General features: G+C 47.1%; 1 protein-coding gene across 2 annotated transcripts in view; it reads right to left on the bottom strand.

Annotated features, from left to right (window-relative positions):
- RBBP7 (RB binding protein 7, chromatin remodeling factor) overlaps nt 1-23,794 on the bottom strand; it is a 106,709-nt gene that overhangs the window by 3,930 nt on the left and 78,985 nt on the right. For both annotated transcript variants that reach the window (XM_063953938.1, XM_063953937.1), the window contains exon 8: nt 8,706-8,783. In XM_063953938.1, the coding sequence (XP_063810008.1) occupies nt 8,706-8,783 (78 nt within the window). The remainder of the gene's footprint in view (nt 1-8,705; nt 8,784-23,794) is intronic.

Raw genomic sequence — 23,794 nt, 5'->3', positions numbered from 1 at the left:
CCCAGTGTCAGGAAGTGCGAGCAATGGCAGTGCTGACCACGGCAGCCGCTGCTCAGTGAATAAAATCAAAGAAAATAAAGAAATTAAAAAAAAAAAAAAAAAAAAAAAAAAAAGTTATCAGGGCATTAAGACCTGCTCCCTGAAACGAGCTGTTTCCTGTTGAGCATCAAGGAAAGGAAAAACAAAAAAACAAAAAACCACTGACTGGCCTGGTGCAGGCTGGGTAGAGGGGAGGGGAGTATTCCTAGGCTACACTCAAATGTAGTAACTCCTTGGTGCCTTGACTGAAACCCTAAGCTATAGACACTGTCCCCAGTGTCACACCATTGGCTGATAGAAAAAATAGGATTTTGGTACTTACCAGGTAAATCCTTTTCTTTGAATCCATAGGGGGCACTGGAGTACTCTTGGGTTATGGACTGGGCGTAGCCGTAAATGGCACATATTTAAATATTTAAATTAGTAACTGGCCATCCCCTCCATAATCCCATAGAGCCTTCAGTATTTTTACTGGGCCGAACAGGAGTGATAGAGAGGATGAACCATAGAGAATTACATATAACATTATATGCACCTATAACATTATAATATAATGGTCAACCCTAAAGTTGACATAACTGAACTGATAACAGTCAGTTGATACCATAACATCGAATGCATTGGTGATGAAGTGTTACCCTAAGATCCACAGACCTTACCACAAGACAAGTAAACTGCTCTGGGTGGGCGTCCAGTGCCCCCTATGGATTCAAAGAAAAGGATTTACCTGGTAAGTACCAAAAATCCTATTTTCTTTTTCATCCACTAGGGGTCACTGGAGTACTCTTGGGACGTACCAAAGTTTCCCCCTTGGGCGGGAGAGCAGTTTGGCACCTGTAACACTAGACGGCCAAAGCTAAATGCTGAGGCCGCAAACGTAGCCAACCTGTAAAAGCGCACCAACATGCGCACTGATGGTCATGCACTGATGACCATGTAGCAGCTCGTCTACGCTGTTTCGTAGGAACTCCACGACCTGCTGCTCCTGACGTTCCCAAAGAACGTATGGAATGGTCTGACACTGATGTAGGCGGTTGAAGCCCGCTTATGACGTTTACTAGAACGTTTGGAATGGTCTGACCCTGATGTAGGCGTTGTAGCCTATTATGAAGCTAAGCCTGACGTATGACATAAGGACTGCTTGGAAGCTTGTAAAGCCATCTTCACTTCATTATAGAGAACAATGTGTCTGTTCTACGTACAATTGTTTGGGTTACATAAACGCGTAGTGCGCGTACCCCATTCAAAGTAACTTAAGTTCTCGAACATATTGATAACCGAGGAACTACATTAATTAATTGATGCGTGACATTATACGATCTTTGACTGGAACACGGAATTTGTGCGAAGTTCCTCCCTATGACCATAAAACACCAGATTTGGGGCCTTGTCATGCAAGCCACCCTATGTTAAAACACGCCTTGCTGAGAGGCTAAGGCTAAGAGAAAAGTGTTTACCAATTGATAAACGTAACATCCACTTGTTGTAAGAATTCAACAAATGAAGACTGTAAATAAAAAAAAAACCTAAAACCACATCACGTCCACTGGCGCTGTAGGTGGTAAAACCAGATCACGTCCCATGGCGCTTGGAGGTCGTCTGAGGACACCGTGCCGGAAAGTGTGTACAATCGGCAAAGGAGCCAAACACCTTTGCAGGTAAATTGACATGCAGAGACCTGCACCTTGAGTGTAGAATATAATCCTTCACCAAACCCAGTCTGTAAAAATATTAAAAGACGGGATAACTTGAAAATGATGTTGGAAACTTCTGAGCGTCACACAAACCTATAGAGGCACGCTAAACCTTGTGATAATGAGCTGCCGTACTGGCTTCCCAGCCCCTAACATGGTTTGTATACCAGATTCTGGAATGCCCTCCGTTCTTGAGCGCTTTGAACAGCCACCCTGTCAAACGCTGCCGCGCTAAAACGGGGTAAAAGAACTGACCCTAGTGGGACAGGTCCGGACGTGGCGAGAGCGGTGAAGGATCGGCTGCGAGTAGTTCGGGGAGATCCAAGAATCATGGCCTCCGAGGCCAATGTGGCGCCACTAGTATGACTGTCATGGAGTCTTGTATGATCCATTTTAGTACCCGAGGAAGCAGCGTAACCGTTGTAACAGATTCACAACGCTGTACAGCCACGCGATCGTGAGAGCATCAGAGCATCTACAGCTGCTGCCTTCGGAGCTCTTGTACTGGACACATACTGGGATGGACACATACTTGGATGTTTTTTGTTTGTTTTTTATTTGTTTTTGCGAGATGCCAATAGATACCCCTGTGGGTAACTCCACCGCTGGACCAACATCTGGAACACCTAAGAATTCAATGCTCAGTGTCCTGGAATAAGCTGCCTTCCAGCTGTTCACTCCCAGAATCAACATGGAGCAACTTGCCGCATGGTCATGCGACTTCGATTCCGTCCTTGATCGGTGATGTATGCGATCGCCGTTGTGTTGTCTGACCGCACTTGGACAGTCTGAGAATGGAGCATGTGGCCCGCTTGCCGCAGCGCGTTTGACCGAAATCTCCGTGATTTGTGAAGTTAATCACTTTGGGACCCCAGGTCCCCAACCTCTGAGACTCGCGTTCATATTTAGAATTATCCAATTCCAGACGCCGAACATTGTCCCTGCGGTAAAATTATGTACTTGGAGCCACTAGAGTAGTGAAACTCTGGCCCTTAGAGACAACCGTACTATTTGTACAGTTATAGTTTGAAATAGAGAAGAGTCGTGGCGCCAACCGATGCAAGCTGCAAATCGACTGGTCAAGGAGGTATCCCCAATACCCAAATGGTAGCGTGTACAATAGAGTTAAACCAGAAGATGTGCGCTAATCGGGAAAATAAAATATGAAATGGTACTTCCCTTACACAACCTCTGTCGTGGGTTTTACCGTATTATTCCAATAACATGGATCCATATGTGAAAAAGAAAATTAAAATATATAGTGTAGTATGTTCAAAATACAATTTTTAATACAATACACTAACAATAAACTATAAAATCATTGTACATCAGTTTGCTGCAAGCAAAGGTGGTAGATGGGAAATTACCAGAGGATGGAAATAATTGAGGCTTTAAATCAAGTGAAGAATTAGAGAATTAGGTTCCGGAGCCGATATCTCCCCTGGGTAACATCTCAAACGCAATCACTTCATATAAATCTGGTAAACCCCCACCTTCACTTGATTTCAAGATATCTGATGTTTTTTAGCCAACCAGAACTTAAAGGCACTATTTAAAGCCTCAATTATTTCCATCCTCTGGTAATTTCCCATCTACCACCTTTGCTTGCAGCAAACTGATGTACAATGATTTTATAGTTTATTGTTAGTGTATTGTATTAAAAATTGTATTTTGAACATACTACACTATATATTTTAATTTTCTTTTTCACATATGGATCCATGTTATTGGAATACGGTAAAACCCACGACAGAGGTTGTGTAAGGGAAGTACCATTTCATATTTTATTTTCCCGATTAGCGCACATCTTCTGGTTTAACTCTATTGTACACGTAACCGTACTATTTGTGTAGGAGCGTGCAATAACTTCCAGGTGAAAATGACCTGAGTGACTCCTTGCGAAGTAGAGTGCGTCGAAAGACGTCACTCTCCTTACCAATAGGCAAAAGGCCAACCGGATCAAGACTGTCCGTGGCTTGCGTACGAACTGTACGTGATGACGAACAGTTTGTGTGGTATGTTCAGGCAGGTAAATCCGTGTAATCACGGAATTATCCCTATGCATGAGTCCGTTGTTACGGAATGAGGCTTGATATCTCTAGGTTAACAATCTAACCGTGCTGAACGACACCCTTGTACGTTAGTAAGGGCCGTTGCATGATGAAGTTTTGAGACGGAGTTTTAATAAGCAGATCTGCAAAACACTGAACTGTTATCACTTCCAGGGATGAGCTATCACGATAGCCATTACTTGTGACAACCCTAGGCGCCATACGAAGCCAAAACGTTAGCGCTTGAAAGCGAGAATGGTTTTTACTGCCAACTTAAGTAGGCCTGATGCGTCTAAGTACCTATTCTTGTTGAAATCCAGAATCACTGTGATTTTCAACCTGTAGTCATCAACTGCAGGTATTCATGAATGTGTAGTATAAGCGACGCCCTGATTGACCTGAAGGGTCAGTATCGGACTGACAGATTCAGCCAGCTTTGGAACTACCCCAAACTGGAATAATGACCGTGACTCAGTTGTTGACTGCAGTCAAAGTGCTCCATCTACTAGAGCTTGTATGGCGGTGTGCAGAACCGCGATTTTATCTTCTGACCCAGGCAGACCCGTCTTGCAAATTGCAATGGTGGAAAACAATCAACCTTTGTCTGATAAACTGCGAACCCAAAAATTGCGGATCCCCTAACTGTGGATGCCCACAACTGACGATCGGCGATGGCCTGGAAACTCATTCTAGCCCTGGCTTTTCAGTGGCTTAGCTATAAACGCCACTGACACCCTGGTTAAAGATGCCTGGAAGTAGGTGGCAGCCTTTAACCGTATATTGACGACAATCAGACAATTAGTGGTTATCGAAAACCACGTTCACTACCATCTGACCCGCCTGTGGCTGTTTCTGTAGCACAGGCCCGAAAGGACCGAGATGTAAAGACTATATCCTGAATCTATTTAGGAATTTGTCCAAGACAGGACGAAACATGTGGGCAGCGTAAGGTAATGTTTCTATTGTCGTTTAGAAACGAACACCGTCCTGTCAAGCACTTAGCGAAAAAGCACGTCGTGCTGCACTAGTGAAGCTGAAAAGCAAGAACTAAACTGGCTGACGTCCACAGAAAGTGTACCTAGATATTGAGTAGATTCACAAGTGTGATCAGCGAGAAGTGTAAGGTGTTCTTCTTGTAGGGCAAACGTGAACTGGTTTGCTCTGCAACCACTGCCCTGTTAAGGCGAAACCGGCCCAAACCAGGTTAAACACCCCCCCTACTGCTGTATACTGTAGGACACACTGCGACGGGTATCTCTGAAACTGTCAAATGATAAAACAATAATAACAATTGTTCACAGTCAGTATATACGCCAGCCTCCCCCAACGAGGAACGGCAATAGTGCGTATGTGCAGTCTTATTTGTCCGACGGACTCTGCAGCGAAGCTGCTATGTCTTAGACCAGTGGTGGCCAACCAGTGGCTCTTGAGCCTCATGTGGCTCTTTCTTTATTTAAATGTGGCTCCCAACACTCTAAATAATGTGTCAACAACAGATACAGAAACTGCTACACTCCAGCCAGACACGCAGCAGCACAACAGGGACTGAAAATTGAAGGAGCCAGATACTAGAGGTGAGACACCCACAAGCAAACAGAGAACACATTAGGGACTGCTGCAATGGCACGACTTGGTGGGGGAACTTTAGTGACACATGAGGGTGGGCTAGAGTGACACAAGGCGGAGCTGGCTGGAGTGACACAGAAGGGTCCTGGCAGGAGGGACGCATGGAGGAGCTGACTGGAGTGACATAGGAGGGTGGTAGCAGGAGTGACACATGGGAGAGCTGGCTGGAGTGACATGGGGGGTGCTGGCTGGAGTGACATAGGAGGATGCTAGCAGGAGTGTCACATGGGAGAGCTGGCTGGAGTGACAGGAGGGTGTTGGCAGGAGTGACACATGGAAGAGCTGGCTGGAATGACAGGAGGGTGCTGGAAGTAGTGACACACAGGAGAGCTGGCAGGAGTGACATAGGGGGGTGGTAGCAGGAGTGACACATGGAGGAGCTGACTGGAGTGACATAGGAGGGTGGTAGCAGGAGTGACAGGCTGGAGTGACATGGGGGGTGGTAGCAGGAGTGACACATGGGAGAGCTGGCTGGAGTGACATGGGGGGTGGTAGCAGGAGTGACACATGGGGGAGCTGGCTGGAGTGACATGGGGGGTGGTAGCAGGAGTGTCACATGGGGGAACTTAAGTTTATTATGTGAATCTGGCTTTTTCAATGAATCCGACTTTAATTTTTTTTATTTTATGTCCTTCTGGCTTTTTCAATGTATTTTATACCAGGGGTGTGGTCTAGCAAGCACAAGGCCACATTCCATTTTTGCATGTGTGCCTTCGGCTCGATGTCGGCTCTTTGACGTACCTAACAAGGCTTTTTTGGCTCTTTGTCTCTGACTGGTTGGCCACCCCTGTCTTAGACTTACTTCTTATGTACCACGGACAAGCAAGTACCGTGACTTAATACCACGTAAATAAAGTGTGTATAAATCTTCATTACAGCACACGTGTTCATCTTGTACAAAACCAAGAAAGTAAAATTCCTAACACCCCGGCGCCTCTAGAGGCAGAGTGTTGTAGGGCAGCAACTTCCTGGGAAGAACCAGGAAGTAATGTTAAAATGGTGTCCGGCCATGTGCTTGCTTATTGCAAGATTGCTGATACACCAAGTTATATATATATCTCTATATATCTATCTATCTATATATATATCTCTATCTATAGCTCTATATCTATATCCAAAACCATATATATATATTAATACATGTATATACACCGACACACCTATCTGTATACAATCAGTGTGTAAACACACAAATACATATATACATACACATATATATATATACATATATATATCTCTATATCTCTATATCATCTCTATATCTCTATATCATCTCTATATCTCTATATCATCTCTATATCTCTATATCATCTCTATATCTCTATATCATCTCTATATCTCTATATCATCTCTATATCTCTATATCATCTCTATCTATATATCTCTATATCTATCTATTATATATATATATATATATATATATATATATATATATATATATATATATATATATATATATATATATATACATACATACATACATACATACACACCCACAGGTAACTTGTATAAGTAACAGAGACTGATACTGGCCACAGGCTTAAAAGCCTGATTATTTTGCTGCCTAAACGCAGCTTAGTTATTGGGGCCTCCCTGCGGGTTTCCTCCCCCCCTCTCTCTCCTGCAGAAGAAAATTATTTGCAGGTGCAGCCTTAATTCTGGCTGCCGACTTCCTCCACTTTTTCTTTTACTGCTTCCCCCGTTGTTCAGCAGACGGGAGACGGGGAGTGCGAGTCTTACCGCGGCCGTGTGACTTGCACGCCGGAGATTGGTGAGCGGCCGCCAGAGCGGCCCGCGGCAGCAGCTGAGGTCATCTCGGCCACTCACCCCACCAGACCTGTAGGGCGGAGGAAGGATTGCGCGGACGCCGGAGAGCGGCGAGAACTGCTCGCTAGTTTACTGCAAGCGCCCCGCGGCGCCGGGTGCTGACAATGAAAGCATCTGGGGAAGGTCGAGCGGCCCTGCGGCAGTGCCGGGGTTCGCTCGCTGGCTCCCTATGCAACCCAGTGAAGCATTATAGTGGCAAGCAGCAGGGGAACATTTACAGTATATAAACACATACAGTCCCCCCATAATGGGCGGCAGCGTGAGCTGACCGCCCGCAATAATACCGAAAAAGTAAGTAAGTGAGCGGCGGCAGTGAGAGCTGCCTACCGCTCAGTACCTGCACCATCTGCGGAGGCCATGACGGGACTTTTCTGTAAGCGCCGTCCTGCGTCCTTGTGCAGCCCGTGGCTGCAATCAGCTGCGCTGATTTTAGTCAATGGCGGGGCCCTTTGTATGAGCGCCGGCAGACCATCTGCTGCTAATGCAGCACCAATGATCCCTAACCCGAACTTCTCTGATAAGTTGGGAAGGGATCAGGTAGAAAAACCAAAACTTGCTTGAAATAATCTTGCTTGAAGAATCGCAGGACATTCAGTCCTCAGTACCTTCCGCTAGAGGCACAGAAAAATACTGAAGGCTGAATGGGATTATGGAGGGGATGGCCAGTTACTAATTTAAATATTTAAATATGTGCCATTTCCGGCTACGCCCAGTCCATAACCCAAGAGTACTCCAGTGACCCCTAGTGGATGAAAAAGAAAAAAAGAATACATTAGTATCAAAGCTTTAGCCTGGCTAACCAAACACTTGCTATCTGCAGGTCATTTAAATTAAAAAAAATAAAAAATAAAAGGGTCAACTACAAACAGCTGAATTACAAACGAGTCCAAACTCAGATATGGTTGTTCTTGCATTTGCTGTCATCTTTTGGCATTCGCAATTGCGATTCTATGCAAAGTTAATATGGGGAGAAGCTAACCTAAGCATAGGAATGCCGACTGCTGTCTCTTAATTTCTGTCCGATGGCATACAACTGCTGAAACATCAGTACCATTGTTGCATATTGGGTCATCATGCTCTCTTCATGCCTCTGAAGACACGCAGGCTGAACTGGTATGCAGAGGGCTCTCTAGCAGCAAGTATGATTGCAACTACTAATTTATGCACGTACAGAAAACGCTATCTGAAAAGCCATGATATGCCTGCATTTACCTGCCCACTCCCCATTACCACCCCCAAACGCTGTCTTGCTGTCATTCACGTTGCGACAGCCATCAGATACGGCTCAGACCCATGCGCCGTATGAAAACATCTAAATTCGATCCTGTGTGTCAGAATAAATACTAACCCACTGTATAAGTTCGTTGGAAAAATTCTCAAAGCACAACCGGTCATGTTTACTTTATCAGATGAAAAAACACTGCTCCAAGCATATATGGAAAGGGGTTGATACTACAGCTCCACTCACCTGAAAAATTTCATCTTTATGGGATTCAAAAGAATGAAGTTTCAGTTTTAGATTCCGGAGATCCCACAGAGCAACAGTCTAGAAAAATAAAAAAACATGACCAGCTCTGAAAAACAATGCATACACAGACCCTGGGTAGTCAACGTTTCATCTCAATAAATGTGTTAGTACTAGAGAAATACTGTAAACCAGTGGTTTTCAAAATGTTTAAATCAGTGCCATAGTGCATCACAATATTTTGGACGAGACCCCTAGGCCAAGTTTCTTAATTTATTATTTATTTCTATATTTGTCAATAAGTAAATTGAGTATATATGTCATCCTTAGGTTCAACTGTGTGATGAGATACAATATTTGCTTCTGTTTGTCAACATATTTTATGATCGACGGCCACCGTCACTGGTTTTGTCTATTACACTGATCACATTTAATTTGAATTGGTCCTGGACCACCAATACAAGGCACCCCAGGATGCCACGGCACACATTTTGAATACAAAATCAGGGTTTGACAAGAACTATTCCTCTTGCAGGACTTTGGAAGTGAACCAACTTCAAGATTTGAGCCCCCCTCCCCATTAACGGTTCGTGAGCTTTTCATTAAGTATCTTTCTAGTGATTTTGGGACTTGAATATTTACTGGCACAGTTGCCAGATTTTGTAATGATCTCAATGTTGGGAGTAAAAATAGGATTTTGGTTACCTACCGGTAAATCCTTTTCTCGTAGTCCGTAGAGGATGCTGGGGTCCACATTTATACCATGGGGTATAGACGGGTCCACCAGGAGCCATTGGCACTTCAAGAGTTTGAGAGTGTGGTCTGGCTCCTCTCTCTATGCCCCTTCTACCAGACAGTCTAGAAACTGTGCCCGAGGAGACGGACATCTTCGAGAGAAGGATTTAACAGAGTGGCAAGATACATACCAGCTCACACATACAAGGCACATCAAGCAAACCAGCTTGAACTACTCAGCAACTGCTGAAACATTACTTACCAAGTAACAATGCAGTACATAACTAAAGTTGTACTGTACCAGATAACTGTTGCAGGCAAATGAAGCGCTGGTCGGGCGCCCAGCATCCTCTACAGACTACAAGAAAAGAGGATTTTGGTACTTATCGATAAATCCATTTCTCTGAATCCTCTAGGGGACACTGGAGTCCTATACAATAGGGGTGTGAAGCTTGCAACCGGAGGTGTGGCAATCTAAAATTAGCATTGTCTGCACAGCCGGTTCCTCCCCCTTCACATCCCTCCTCCCTCAGTTTGGAAAATTTGACCGAGAGAATAGGACAGGATACTAGAGCCCATGGCGAAGAACCGAACCGTACAACATAACAAACAGCAACCAATAACTCTTGACAGAAAAACTAACGCTGTTTGCACAAACTGTTTTAACAAGAACTTTTGAACACAGCACGTCTACAGCACCGAGGCGGGCGTCCAGTGTCCCCTAGAGGATTCAGAGAAAATAAGAATTTACTTACCGATAATTCTATTTCTCGGAGTCCGTAGTGGATGCTGGGGTTCCTGAAAGGACCATGGGGAATAGCGGCTCCGCAGGAGACAGGGCACAAAAGTAAAGCTTTTACAGGTCAGGTGGTGTGTACTGGCTCCTCCCCCTATGACCCTCCTCCAGACTCCAGTTAGGTACTGTGCCCGGACGAGCGTACACAATAAGGGAGGATTTTGAATCCCGGGTAAGACTCATACCAGCCACACCAATCACACCGTACAACTTGTGATCTAAACCCAGTTAACAGTATGATAACAGAGGAGCCTCTGAAAGATGGCTTCCTAAACAATAACCCGAATTAGTTAACAATAACTATGTACAAGTATTGCAGATAATCCGCACTTGGGATGGGCGCCCAGCATCCACTACGGACTCCGAGAAATAGAATTATCGGTAAGTAAATTCTTATTTTCTCTATCGTCCTAAGTGGATGCTGGGGTTCCTGAAAGGACCATGGGGATTATACCAAAGCTCCCAAACGGGCGGGAGAGTGCGGATGACTCTGCAGCACCGAATGAGAGAACTCCAGGTCCTCCTTTGCCAGGGTATCAAATTTGTAAAAATTTACAAACGTGTTCTCCCCTGACCACGTAGCTGCTCGGCAGAGTAGTAATGCCGAGACCCCTCGGGCAGCCGCCCAAGATGAGCCCACCTTCCTTGCGGAATGGGCCTTAACAGATTTAGGCTGTGGCAGGCCTGCCACAGAATGTACAAGTTGAATTTTGTTACAAATCCAACGAGCAATCGACTGCTTAGAAGCAGGTGCACCCAACTTGTTGGGTGCATACAGTATAAACAGCGAGTCAGATTTTCTGACTCCAGCCGTCCTTTAAATGTATATTTTTAAGGCTCTGACAACGTCCAACAACTTGGAGTCCTTCAAGTCGTCTGTAGCCGCAGGCACTACAATAGGCTGGTTCAGGTGAAACGCTGATACCACCTTAGGGAGAAAATGCGGACGCGTCCGCAGCTCTGCCCTATGTCGAATGGAAAATTAAATAAGGGCTTTTATAAAACAAAGCCGCCAGTTCAGATACTCTCCCGGCCGAAGCCAGGGCCAGTAACAGTCACTTTCCATGTGAGATATTTCAAATCCACATTCTTTAGTGGTTCAAACCAATTGGATTTGAGGAAATCTAAAACTACATTTAGATCCCACGGTGCCACCTTAGGCACCACAGGAGGCTGTATATGCAGTACTCCTTTGATAAAAATCTGGACCTCAGGGACTGAGGCCAATTCTTTTTGGAAGAATATTGATAGGGCCGAAATTTGAACCTTAATAGATCCCAATTTGAGACCCATAGACAATCCTGATTGCAGGAAATGTAGGAAAACGACCCAGTTGAAATTCCTCCATCGGAGCACTCCGCTGCTCGCACCACGCAACACATTTTCGCCAAATACGGCGATAATGCTTCGCGGTGACTTCCTTCCTTGCCTTTATCAAGGTAGGAATGACTTCTTCTGGAATGCCTTTTCCTTTTAGGATCTGGCATTCAAACGCCATGCCGTCAAACGCAGCCGCGGTAATTCTTGAAAAAGACAAGTACCCTGCTGAAGCAGGTCCCTTCTCAGAAGTAGAGGCCACGGATCGTCCGTGACCATCTCTTGAAGTTCCGGGTACCAAGTCCTTCTTGGCCAATCCGGAGCCACTAGTCTTACTCCTCTTTGCCGTATAATCCTCAATACCTTTGGTATGAGAGGCAGAGGAGGAAACACATATACCGACTGGTACACCCAAGGTGTTACCAGCGCGTCCACAGCTATTGCCTGCGGATCTCTTGACCTGGCGCAATACCTGTCCAGTGTTTTGTTGAGGCGAGACGCCATCATGTCCACCATTGGTTTTACCCAACGGTTTAATAGCATGTGGAAAACTTCTGGATGAAGTCCCCACTCTCCCGGGTGAAGGTCGTGTCTGCTGAGGAAGTCTGCTTCCCAGTTGTCCACGCCCGGGATGAATACTGCTGACAGTGCTATCACGTGATTCTCCGCCCAGCGAAGGATCCTGGCAGCTTCTGCCATTGCCCTCCTGCTTCTTGTGCCGCCCTGTCTGTTTACATGGGCGACTGCCGTGATGTTGTCCGACTGGATCAACACCGGTCTTCCTTGAAGCAGAGGTTCCGCCTGGCTTAGAGCATTGTAGATTGCTCTTAGTTCCAGAATGCTTATGTGAAGAGACTTTTTCAGGCTCGACCACACTCCCTGGAAATTTCTTCCCTGTGTGACTGCTCCCCAGCCTCTCAGGCTGGCCTCCGTGGTCACCAGGATCCAATCCTGCATGCCGAATCTGCGGCCCTCCAATAGATGAGCCTCCTGCAACCACCACAGAAGGGATACCCTTGTCCTCGGCGACAGGGTTATCCGCAGGTGCATCTGAAGATGCGACCCTGACCATTTGTCCAACAGATCCCTTTGCATGGAATCTGCCGAAAGGGATTGCTTCGTAAGAAGCTACCATTTTTTCCCAGGACTCTTGTGCATTGATGTACAGACACCTTTCCTGGTTTTAGGAGGTTCCTGACCAGGTCAGATAACTCCTTGGCTTTTTCTTCGGGAAGAAAAACCTTTTTCTGAACTGTGTCCAGAATCATCCCCAGGAACAGCAGACGAGTTGTCGGCATTAATTGGGATTTTGGAATATTCAGAATCCATCCGTGCTGCTTTAGCACCTCTTGATGCTAAACCCATCTCTAGCTGTTCTCTGGACCTTGCCCTTATTAGGAGATCGTCCAAGTATGGGATAATTAATACGCCTTTTCTTCGAAGAAGAAATATTATCTCGGCCATTACCTTTGTAAAGACCCGAGGTGCCGTGGACAAACCAAACGGCAGCGTCTGAAACTGATAGTGACAGTTTTGTACAACGAACCTAAGGTACCCCTGGTGTGAGGGGTAATTGGAACGTGGAGATACGCATCCTTGATGTCCAAGGATACCATAAAGTCCCCTTCTTCCAGGTTCGCTATCACTGCTCTGAGTGACTCCATCTTGAACTTGGACTTCTTTATGTACAGGTTCAAGGACTTCAGATTTAGAATAGGCCTTACCGAGCCATCCGGCTTCGGTACCACAAAAAGAGTGGAATAATACCCCTTCCCTTGTTGTAGAAGAGGTACCTTGACTATCACCTGCTGAGAATACAGCTTGTGAATGGCTTCCAAAACCGTCTCCCTTTCTGAGGGGGACGTTGGTAAAGCAGACTTCAGGAAACGGCGAGGTGGCTCTGTCTCTAATTTCAACCTGTACCCCTGAGATATTATCTGCAGGATCCAGGGATTTACCTGCGAGTGAGCCCACTGCGCGCTGTAATTCTTGAGACGACCGCCTACCGCCCCCGAGTCCGCTTGCGAAGCCCCAGCGTCATGCTGAGGCTTTTGTAGAAGCCGGGGAGGGCTTCTGTTCCTGGGAAGGAGCTGCCTGTTGCTGTCTCTTCCCTCGTCCTCTGCCTCGTGGCAGATATGAATAGCCCTTTGCTCTCTTATTTTTAAAGGAACGAAAGGGCTGCGTTGAAAGGTCGGTGCCTTTTTCAGTTGGGGAGTGACTTGAGGTAGAAAGGTGGATTTCCCGGCCGTAGCCGTGGCCACCAAATCCGATAGACCGACCCCAAATAACTCCTCTACGCATCGCCTGTCCACTGTCGTGTCCATAAAGCTCTTCTGGCCGAAATGGACATAGCACTTACCCGTGATGCCAGTGTGCAGATATCTCTCTGTGCATCACGCATATAAAGAAATGCATCCTTTATTTGTTCTAACGACAGTAAAATATTGTCCCTGTCCAGGGTATCAATATTTTCGATCAGGGACTCTGACCAAACTACCCCAGCACTGCACATCCAGGCAGTCGCAATAGCTGGTCGTAGTATAACACCTGCATGTGTGTATATACCTTTTTGGATATTTTCCATCCTCCTATCTGATGGATCTTTAAGTGCGGCCGTCTCAGGAGAGGGTAACGCCACTTGTTTTGATGAGCGTGTTAGCGCTTTGTCCACCCTAGGAGGTGTTTCCCAGCGCTCCCTAACCTCTGGCGGGAAAGGGTATAAAGCCAATAACTTCTTTGAAATTAGCAGTTTTTTATCGGGGCACCCCACGCTTCATCACACACGTCATTTAATTCTTCTGATTCGGTAAAAACTACTGGTAGTTTTTTCACACCCCACATAATACCCTGTTTAGTGGTACCTGTAGTATCAGCTAAATGTAACATCTCCTTTATTGCCAAAATCATATAACGTGTGGCCCTACTGGAAAATACGGTTGATTCGTCACCTTCACCACCGGAATCAGTGCCTGTGTCTGGGTCTGTGTCGACCGACTGAGGCAAGGGGCGTTTTACAGCCCCTGACGGTGTTTGAGGCGCCTGGACAGGCACTAATTGAGTGTCCGGCCGCCTCATGTCGGCAAACGACTGCTTAAGCGAGTTGACGCTATCCCGTAATTCCACAAATAAAGGCATCCATTCTGGTGTCGACCCCCTAGAAGGTGACATCCTCATATTTGGCAATTGCTCCGCCTCCACACCAATAACGTCCTCATACATGTCGACACACACGTACCGACACACAGCAGACACACAGGGAATGCTCTATACGAAGACAGGACCCACTAGCCCTTTGGGGAGACAGAGGGAGAGTCTGCCAGCACACACCAAAAAGCGCTATATATGACAGGGATAGCCTTATGATTAAGTGCTCCCTTATAGCTGCTTTTATATTTATATATTGCCATTTATTTTGCCCCCCCTCTCTGTTATACCCTGTTTCTGTAGTGCAGTGCAGGGGAGAGACCTGGGAGCCTTCCTGACCAGCGGAGCTGTGACAGAAAATGGCGCCGTGTGCTGAGGAGATAGGCCCCGCCCCTTTTCCGGAGGGCTCGTCTCCCGCTATTTAGTACATTTAGGCAGGGGTAAATATCTCCATATAGCCTCTGGGGCTATATGTGAGGTATTTTTAGCCTTTTTAAAGGTTTTCATTTGCCTCCCAGGGCGCCCCCCCCCCAGCGCCCTGCACCCTCAGTGACTGCCGTGTGAAGTGTGCTGAGAGGAAAATGGCGCACAGCTGCAGTGCTGTGCGCTACCTTAAGAAGACTGCAGGAGTCTTCAGCCGCCGATTCTGGACCTCTTCTTGCTTCAGCATCTGTGAGGGGGCCGGCGGCGTGGCTCCGGTGACCATCCAGGCTGTACCTGTGATCGTCCCTCTGGAGCTTCATGTCCAGTAGCCAAGAAGCCAATCCATCCTGCACGCAGGTGAGTTCACTTCTTCTCCCCTCTGTCCCTCGTTGCAGTGATCCTGTTGCCAGCAGGAATCACTGTAAAATAAAAAACCTAAGCTAAACTCTCTAAGCAGCTCTTTATGAGAGCCACCTAGAATTGCACCCTTCTCGGCCGGGCACAAAATCTAACTGGAGTCTGGAGGAGGGTCATAGGGGGAGGAGCCAGTACACACCACCTGACCTGTAAAAGCTTTACTTTTGTGCCCTGTCTCCTGCGGAGCCGCTATTCCCCATGGTCCTTTCAGGAACCCCAGCATCCACTTAGGACGATAGAGAAATGGATTTATCGGTAAGTACCAAAATCCTCTTCTCTTTCATCCACTAGGGGACACTGGAGTCCTATACAATAGGGGACGTCCCAAGTTATCCCCCAGGGAGGGAGTGCTGTCGGTGGCCTGCAAAACCAAGCGTCCGAACGTAAAGTCTCCGGACGCAAAGGCATCAAACTTGCAAAATTTCGCAAACGTCTGGGCTGAGGACCACGTTGCCGCTCTGCAAGTTGAGTAGTGTAAACACCTCTGGCAGCCACTGAGCGGGTAGTATGAGCACCCGTCTGAACCGGAACCTGTTTCCCACAGGAAATATAAGCTTGCCGAATGGCAAGTATAATCTATCTAGACAAAGACTATTTAGATGCTGGCCAACCCTTCGTTGGCCCATCCTTAAGACAAACAAAAGGTCTGAATGTCTGAAAGTCTACGTAACCTGTACGTTTACCCGTAAAGCTCGGACCACATCCCAGGACACGTCCCCAACTGGTTTATGTGAAACCCCGAAACAACCTGAGGAAGGAAATCTGCTCTTGTACGGAGTTCTGCCCTATCCTCATGAAAAATTAAAAAGGGGCCCTTACACGATAAGGCTCCCAACCCAGAAACCCGCCCGGCCGAAGCAAAGGCAAGCAGTAATGCGACCATCCAAGAGTAGATATGTCAGGACTGTTCTTCCTATAGGCTCAAAAGTTGGTGATCACAAAAATTCCAACACCAAATTTACATCCCAAGGCGCATTGGGAGGACGAAAAAGGGGGGTTGATCCTCTGAACCCCCTGTAAAAAGGTTTGAACCTCTGGCAAGGATGCCAACCTTGAAATAGGATGGAAAGAACCGAAACTTGAGCCTTCAGATAGCCCAGCCTCAGTCCTACCTCCAGACCGGCCGAAAGGAAAAGTAGAAGTCTGGAAAAGTGGAAGTTCGTCGAATTCCACCCACATTCTTGACACCAGTCCATGGTTTCAATAGCCACGCCGTTAAACGTAACCTGTTCAGGTCTGGGTGTTTGAACGGTCCCTGAGATAGCAGGTCCTCTCTCTGAGGTAACCGTCAAGGAACTTCCGCTAGTAACCCTCGCAGGTTTGAGTACCAACTCCTGCGGGGCCAATCTGGTGCGGTTAGAACCGCCCACACTCGCTCTCGTTTTAACGTCTTCAGAAAACCTGAGTTGGAAAGGTGGAAAAATGTAAAACCTTCCTGTAACACCAAGGAAGTGTGAATGTGTCCACTCCATGTGCTGCTGGATCTTTTGTCCTGGATACATATCTGGGCAGCAGATTGTATTGTCGTACGCCATTAGGTCGACTTGAGGTAGACCCCCATCTCCTCACCACCATGTATTAAAAAAAAAAAAAAAAAAAAATTAATTCAGTGGATGTAGGCACCACTCTCCCGGATGCATAATCTGCTTCCTAGTTCTCCACACCTGGAATGAACACTGCCAAGAGGATGATGTTTCGCCTTTCTGTCCACAACAAGATCTGTGTGGCTTCCTTTAACGCCACCCTGCACCGTGTTCCACCTTGACGGTTTATGCATGCAGTCGTCGTGACCTTGACCGACTGCATCTTTATGTGTTGGCCCATGACTAGGTCTTCGGCTAAGAAAAGTGCATTGTAAACTGCTCTTAGTTCGAGAATGTTTACGGGTAGTCTGCTCTCCAGTAGCAATCTCTAAGACAGCACCCCAACCTCTGAGACTGGCGTCTTGTCAGGATCCCCCAATCCCAAATGCCGAATCTCTTGTCTGCTGCGAGATTCCTGTGCAACGAACACCAAAGTAAGGCGGTTCGTATGCGTGGTGGAAGTCGTATTCTTTGATGTAGAAGCCAGTGCAACCCTGCTCCCTGAGCAATGAGGTTCATCTGTAATGGTCGGGAATGAAGTCTGTCGTACAGGAGAGCTTAGACAGATGTCACCATCATCCCGAGAAGTTGCACCCAGAGGTGTAGAGAAACAGTTTGTGACCTCAGTACCGGAGCCACTAATCTCTGTAGGTCCTGGACCTTGTTCTCTGGTAGGAATACGCTTAATTGTACCGTGTCCAAGATGATTGAGGAATTGAATCCGTGGAGTTGGCATGAGGTTGGATTTCTGGAAATCCACAATTCATCCATGTTGAATGAGAAATTGATGAGATGTCTGAACATCCTTGATCAACTGTTCCCGAGAGGATGCCTTGATTAGTACATCGTCTAGATAAGGACTAATCGTGACCCTCAATAGTCCCGATTCTGCAACCATGATTGCCATGATCTTCGTAAAGAGTCTTGGGGCCGATGATCGACTGAACGGCAAGGCCCTGAATTGGTAGGGATCAGTCACCAGTGCGAACCTTATGTAAGCCTGGTCAGGGGCCCGGATTGGGATATGCAGATATGCAGCCTTTATGTCCATGGATACCATGAACTCGTCTTGTTCTAAGCCTGCAATGACCGAATGGAGTGGTTCTATCTGGAATCTGTAGACCCTTAGAAACTGGTCTAAAACTTTTAAATAGAGTGTCAGCCTGACCGTCCCATCTGGCTTTGGCACGACAAAAAATTGGAATAGAGACCCGTACCTCTCAGAGGCGGGAAACGGAATAATGACCTGACCGTAGCAATGTTTGATGCAGTCAGTCGTGCTTTTGCTTACTGAGGGCACAGAGGCAATCCTTGTAAAAAAAAAACTGACTGTGAGGCCTCTGTAGGAAAACCCGGGTTGTACCCCTGGGAGATTAGGTCATTTATCCAAAGTTCTGGTGCGGTGTTGGCCCAGATGTTCCGAAACCGTCCAAACGTGCGCCACCAAGGGGGTTCTCAGGTGAGCCGGGAGACCGTGCTGCCATGGTCTTGTCAGCAGGTTTATCCTTCTGGCTGCTGCCTGTGAGCGGCCTCTACCTCTGCCCCCACGTACTTGTGTACCGAAGCCTCTTCCTCGGGCTCGCAAGAACGGCGATCTAAATGAATTAAACACTGTTCCCGAATAACCTCTCCTAACTTGTGGAGTGGCTCTTGTATAAGGAGTAGGCAGAAAAGAGGACTTCCCTGCTGTAGCTTGCAAAATCCACTTATCCAACTCTGGACCGAAAAGTATCTCACCCCCAAAGGGGATGGATTCTACCGCCCTCTTGGTGTCAGAGTCTTCTCACCATTCTCTGTCCGCCTAGCCGATATGGCTGATGCAGAGACGCGCGATGCTAGCCTGCGAATATCTTTAGAGGTTTGACGCAAGTATGAAGCGGATTCTTGAATGTGTTCCGCAAGTTGGGTAATTTCTGCCAAGCCATTTTTTCCTTCAATAGCCTGTACAATACGTCCAGACCATGTTCCCCTGGCCTTGGTAACCCAAGCGTAGACGACCGTAGGTCTCAGTTTCTGCTACAAAAATTGACTTTAAAGCTGTGTCAACCTCGTGAAGTCCTTACATTAGGTAACGGTAATATTGTAGTCTTTGACAACCTTCCTAGGGAAACGTCCACTACCGGTGGAGTCCCCCACTTATCCATTACACCCTTAGGTGGGGGATAAGTTACTTGAAACACTGTTCAAAAATTGAAAACGTTTGTCAGGCTGTCTCCAAGCCTCCTCCATTTGAGATTGGAGGGATTTAGGAATAGGAAACACTGCTGAATGCGGTTTGTGGGATTCGAACAATTCGAATTCTTCTGGCTCCTTTACTTCTGCTACCTTAAAGTTTAGGATCGCCTTCACCGCTTCGCTTAAAGAATCAATACCTGAGTTTGCAGTGTCCTCTTCTGGAAAATCGGCAGCTAGGTTAGATTCAATGAACTCATCTTCCTCTATCAATGAGAAGACCCTTTTCTCCTCTGCTTCTGGTACAAGAGGATTAGGCCTTTTAACTGCCCTGCACACATTCGTTACGGCTTGTGCGGGCGGCGTTAACCTGATGAGAACGTGTTCCATAGTCTTTGAGAATCCCGCAGCCTTTTATTGTTGCGTGCGCGAGTCCGCCATCTCATTGGAGATTTTATCTGCAAGGTTATTTTTCCATGACCTAGCCGGAGCACTGCTCCCAGGTGGAACGTCCTTGTCTAAGCAGGAATCGCACACCTCGGAGCTGCCATCCGCGTGCTCTTTCCGTTACATGCAAACATAAAAGGTCTTGGTTGGTGTTTTAGACATGTTGACTAAACCCCTTACCAGACCGTGTCGCAGCGCTTTCACCCTTTTAACTAGGAAGAGAGACTGTGATAGATGACGGAAGCAAAAATAAGATTTTACTTACCGATAAATCTATTTCTCGGAGTCCGTAGTGGATGCTGGGGTTCCTGAAAGGACCATGGGGAATAGCGGCTCCGCAGGAGACAGGGCACAAAAAGTAAAGCTTTTCCGATCAGGTGGTGTGCACTGGCTCCTCCCCCTATGACCCTCCTCCAGACTCCAGTTAGGTACTGTGCCCGGACGAGCGTACACAATAAGGGAGGATTATGAATCCCGGGTAAGACTCATACCAGCCACACCAATCACACCGTACAACTTGTGATCTAAACCCAGTTAACAGTATGATAACAGCGGAGCCTCTGAAAGATGGCTTCCTTTAACAATAACCCGAATTAGTTAACAATAACTATGTACAACTTATGCAGATAATCCGCACTTGGGATGGGCGCCCAGCATCCACTACGGACTCCGAGAAATAGATTTATCGGTAAGTAAAATCTTATTTTCTCTATCGTCCTAGTGGATGCTGGGGTTCCTGAAAGGACCATGGGGATTATACCAAAGCTCCCAAACGGGCGGGAGAGTGCGGATGACTCTGCAGCACCGAATGAGAGAACTCCAGGTCCTCCTTAGCCAGAGTATCAAATTTGTAAAATTTTACAAACGTGTTCTCCCCTGACCACGTAGCTGCTCGGCAAAGTTGTAATGCCGAGACCCCTCGGGCAGCCGCCCAAGATGAGCCCACCTTCCTTGTGGAGTGGGCCTTTACAGATTTAGGCTGTGGCAAGCCTGCCACAGAATGTGCAAGTTGGATTGTGCTACAGATCCAACGAGCAATCGTCTGCTTAGACGCAGGAGCACCCATCTTGTTGGGTGCATACAATATAAACAACGAGTCAGATTTTCTGACTCCAGCTGTCCTTGCAATATATATTTTTAATGCTCTGACAACGTCCAGTAACTTGGAGTCCTCCAAGTCACTTGTAGCCGCAGGCACTACAATAGGCTGGTTCAGATGAAATGCTGACACCACCTTAGGGAGAAAATGCGGACGAGTTCGCAGTTCTGCCCTGTCCGAATGGAAAATCAGATATGGGCTTTTGTAAGATAAAGCTGCCAATTCTGACACTCTCCTGGCAGAAGCCAGGGCTAGAAGCATGGTCACTTTCCATGTGAGATATTTCAAATCCACCTTTTTTAGTGGTTCAAACCAATGAGATTTTAGGAAGTCCAAAACCACATTTAGATCCCACGGTGCCACTGGAGGCACCACAGGAGGCTGTATATGCAGCACTCCCTTAACAAAGGTCTGGACTTCAGGGACTGAAGCCAATTCTTTTTGAAAGAAAATCGACAGGGCCGAAATTTGAACCTTAATAGATCCCAATTTGAGACCCATTGACAATCCTGATTGCAGGAAATGTAGGAATCGACCCAGTTGAAATTCCTCCGTCGGAGCACTCCGATCTTCGCACCACGCAACATATTTTCGCCAAATTCGGTGATAATGTTGCACGGTTACTTCCTTCCTTGCTTTAATCAAAGTAGGAATGACTTCTTCCGGCATGCCTCTTTCCTTTAGGATCCGGCGTTCAACCGCCATGCCGTCAAACGCAGCCGCGGTAAGTCTTGAAACAGACAGGGACCCTGCTGAAGCAAGTCCCTCCGTAGAGGTAGAGGCCACGGATCTTCCGTGATCATCTCTTGAAGTTCCGGGTACCAAGTCCTCCTTGGCCAATCCGGAACCACAAGTATCGTTCTTACGCCTCTTTGCCGTATAATTCTCAATACTTTTGGTATGAGAGGCAGAGGAGGAAACACATACACCGACTGGTACACCCAAGGCGTTACCAGCGCGTCCACAGCTATTGCCTGCGGATCTCTTGACCTGGCGCAATACCTGTCCAGTTTTTTGTTGAGGCGAGACGCCATCATGTCCACCATTGGTCTTTCCCAACGGGTTACCAGCATGTGGAAGACTTCTGGATGAAGTCCCCACTCTCCCGGGTGAAGATCGTGTCTGCTGAGGAAGTCTGCTTCCCAGTTGTCCACTCCCGGGATGAACACTGCTGACAGTGCTATCACATGATTCTCTGCCCAGCGAAGAATCCTTGCAGCTTCTGCCATTGCCCTCCTGCTTCTTGTGCCGCCCTGTCTGTTCACATGGGCGACTGCCGTGATGTTGTCCGACTGGATCAATACCGGTTTTCCCTGAAGCAGAGGTTCTGCCTGGTTTAGAGCATTGTATATTGCTCTTAGTTCCAGAATGTTTATGTGAAGAGACGTTTCCAGGCTCGTCCATACTCCCTGGAAGTGTCTTCCTTGTGTGACTGCTCCCCAGCCTCTCAGGCTGGCGTCCGTGGTCACCAGGATCCAATCCTGTATGCCGAATCTGCGGCCCTCCAATAGATGAGCACTCTGCAACCACCACAGAAGAGACACCCTTGTCCTTGGAGACAGGGTTATCCGTAGGTGCATCTGAAGATGCGACCCTGACCATTTGTCCAACAGATCCCTTTGGAAAATTCTTGCGTGGAATCTGCCGAATGGAATCGCTTCGTAAGAAGCCACCATTTTTCCCAGGACTCTTGTGCATTGATGTACAGACACCTTTCCTGGTTTTAGGAGGTTCCTGACAAGCTCGGATAACTCCTTGGCTTTTTCCTCCGGGAGAAAAACCTTTTTCTGAACCGTGTCCAGAATCATCCCTAGGAACAGCAGACGAGTTGTCGGCATTAACTGGGATTTTGGAATATTCAGAATCCACCCGTGCTGTTTTAGCACTTCTTGAGACAGTGCTAATCCCATCTCTAGCTGTTCTCTGGACCTCGCCCTTATTAGGAGATCGTCCAAGTATGGGATAATTAATACGCCTTTTCTTCGAAGAAGAATCATCATCTCGGCCATTACCTTTGTAAAGATCCGAGGTGCCGTGGACAATCCGAACGGCAGCGTCTGAAACTGATAGTGACAGTTTTGTACAACGAACCTGAGGTACCCCTGGTGTGAGGGGTAAATTGGAACGTGGAGATACGCATCCTTGATGTCCAAGGATACCATAAAGTTCCCCTCTTCCAGGTTCGCTATCACTGCTCTGAGTGACTCCATTTTGAACTTGAACTTCTTTATGTACAGGTTCAAGGACTTCAGATTTAGAATAGGCCTTACCGAGCCATCCGGCTTCGGTACCACAAAAAGAGTGGAATAATACCCCTTCCCTTGTTGCAGAAGAGGTACCTTGACTATCACCTGCTGAGAGTACAGCTTGTGAATGGCTTCCAACACCGTCTCCCTTTCGGAGGGGGACGTTGGTAAAGCAGACCTCAGGAAACGGCGAGGTGGATCTGTCTCTAATTCCAACCTGTATCCCTGAGATATTATCTGCAGGATCCAGGGATCTACTTGCGAGTGAGCCCACTGCGCGCTGTAATTTTTGAGACGACCGCCCACCGTCCCCGAGTCCGCTTGAGAAGCCCCAGCGTCATGCTGAGGCTTTTGTAGAAGCCGGGGAGGGCTTCTGATCCTGGGAAGGAGCTGCGTGTTGCTGTCTCTTCCCTCGACCTTTGCCTCGTGGCAAATATGAATAGCCCTTTGCTCTCTTATTTTTAAAGGAACGAAAGGGCTGCGGTTGAAAAGTCGGTGCCTTTTTCTGTTGGGGAGTGACTTGAGGTAGAAAGGTGGATTTCCCGGCTGTAGCCGTGGCCACCAAATCTGATAGACCGACTCCAAATAACTCCTCCCCCTTATACGGCAAAACTTCCATATGCCGTTTTGAATCCGCATCGCCTGTCCACTGTCGCGTCCATAAAGCTCTTCTGGCCGAAATGGACATAGCACTTACCCGTGATGCCAGTGTG

The sequence above is a fragment of the Pseudophryne corroboree genome, chromosome 2 (genome assembly GCF_028390025.1).
Source record: "Pseudophryne corroboree isolate aPseCor3 chromosome 2, aPseCor3.hap2, whole genome shotgun sequence".
NCBI lineage: Eukaryota > Metazoa > Chordata > Amphibia > Anura > Myobatrachidae > Pseudophryne > Pseudophryne corroboree.
The sequence above is the reverse complement of the archived record's forward strand: the minus strand, read 5'-3'. Positions and strand labels throughout refer to the sequence as shown.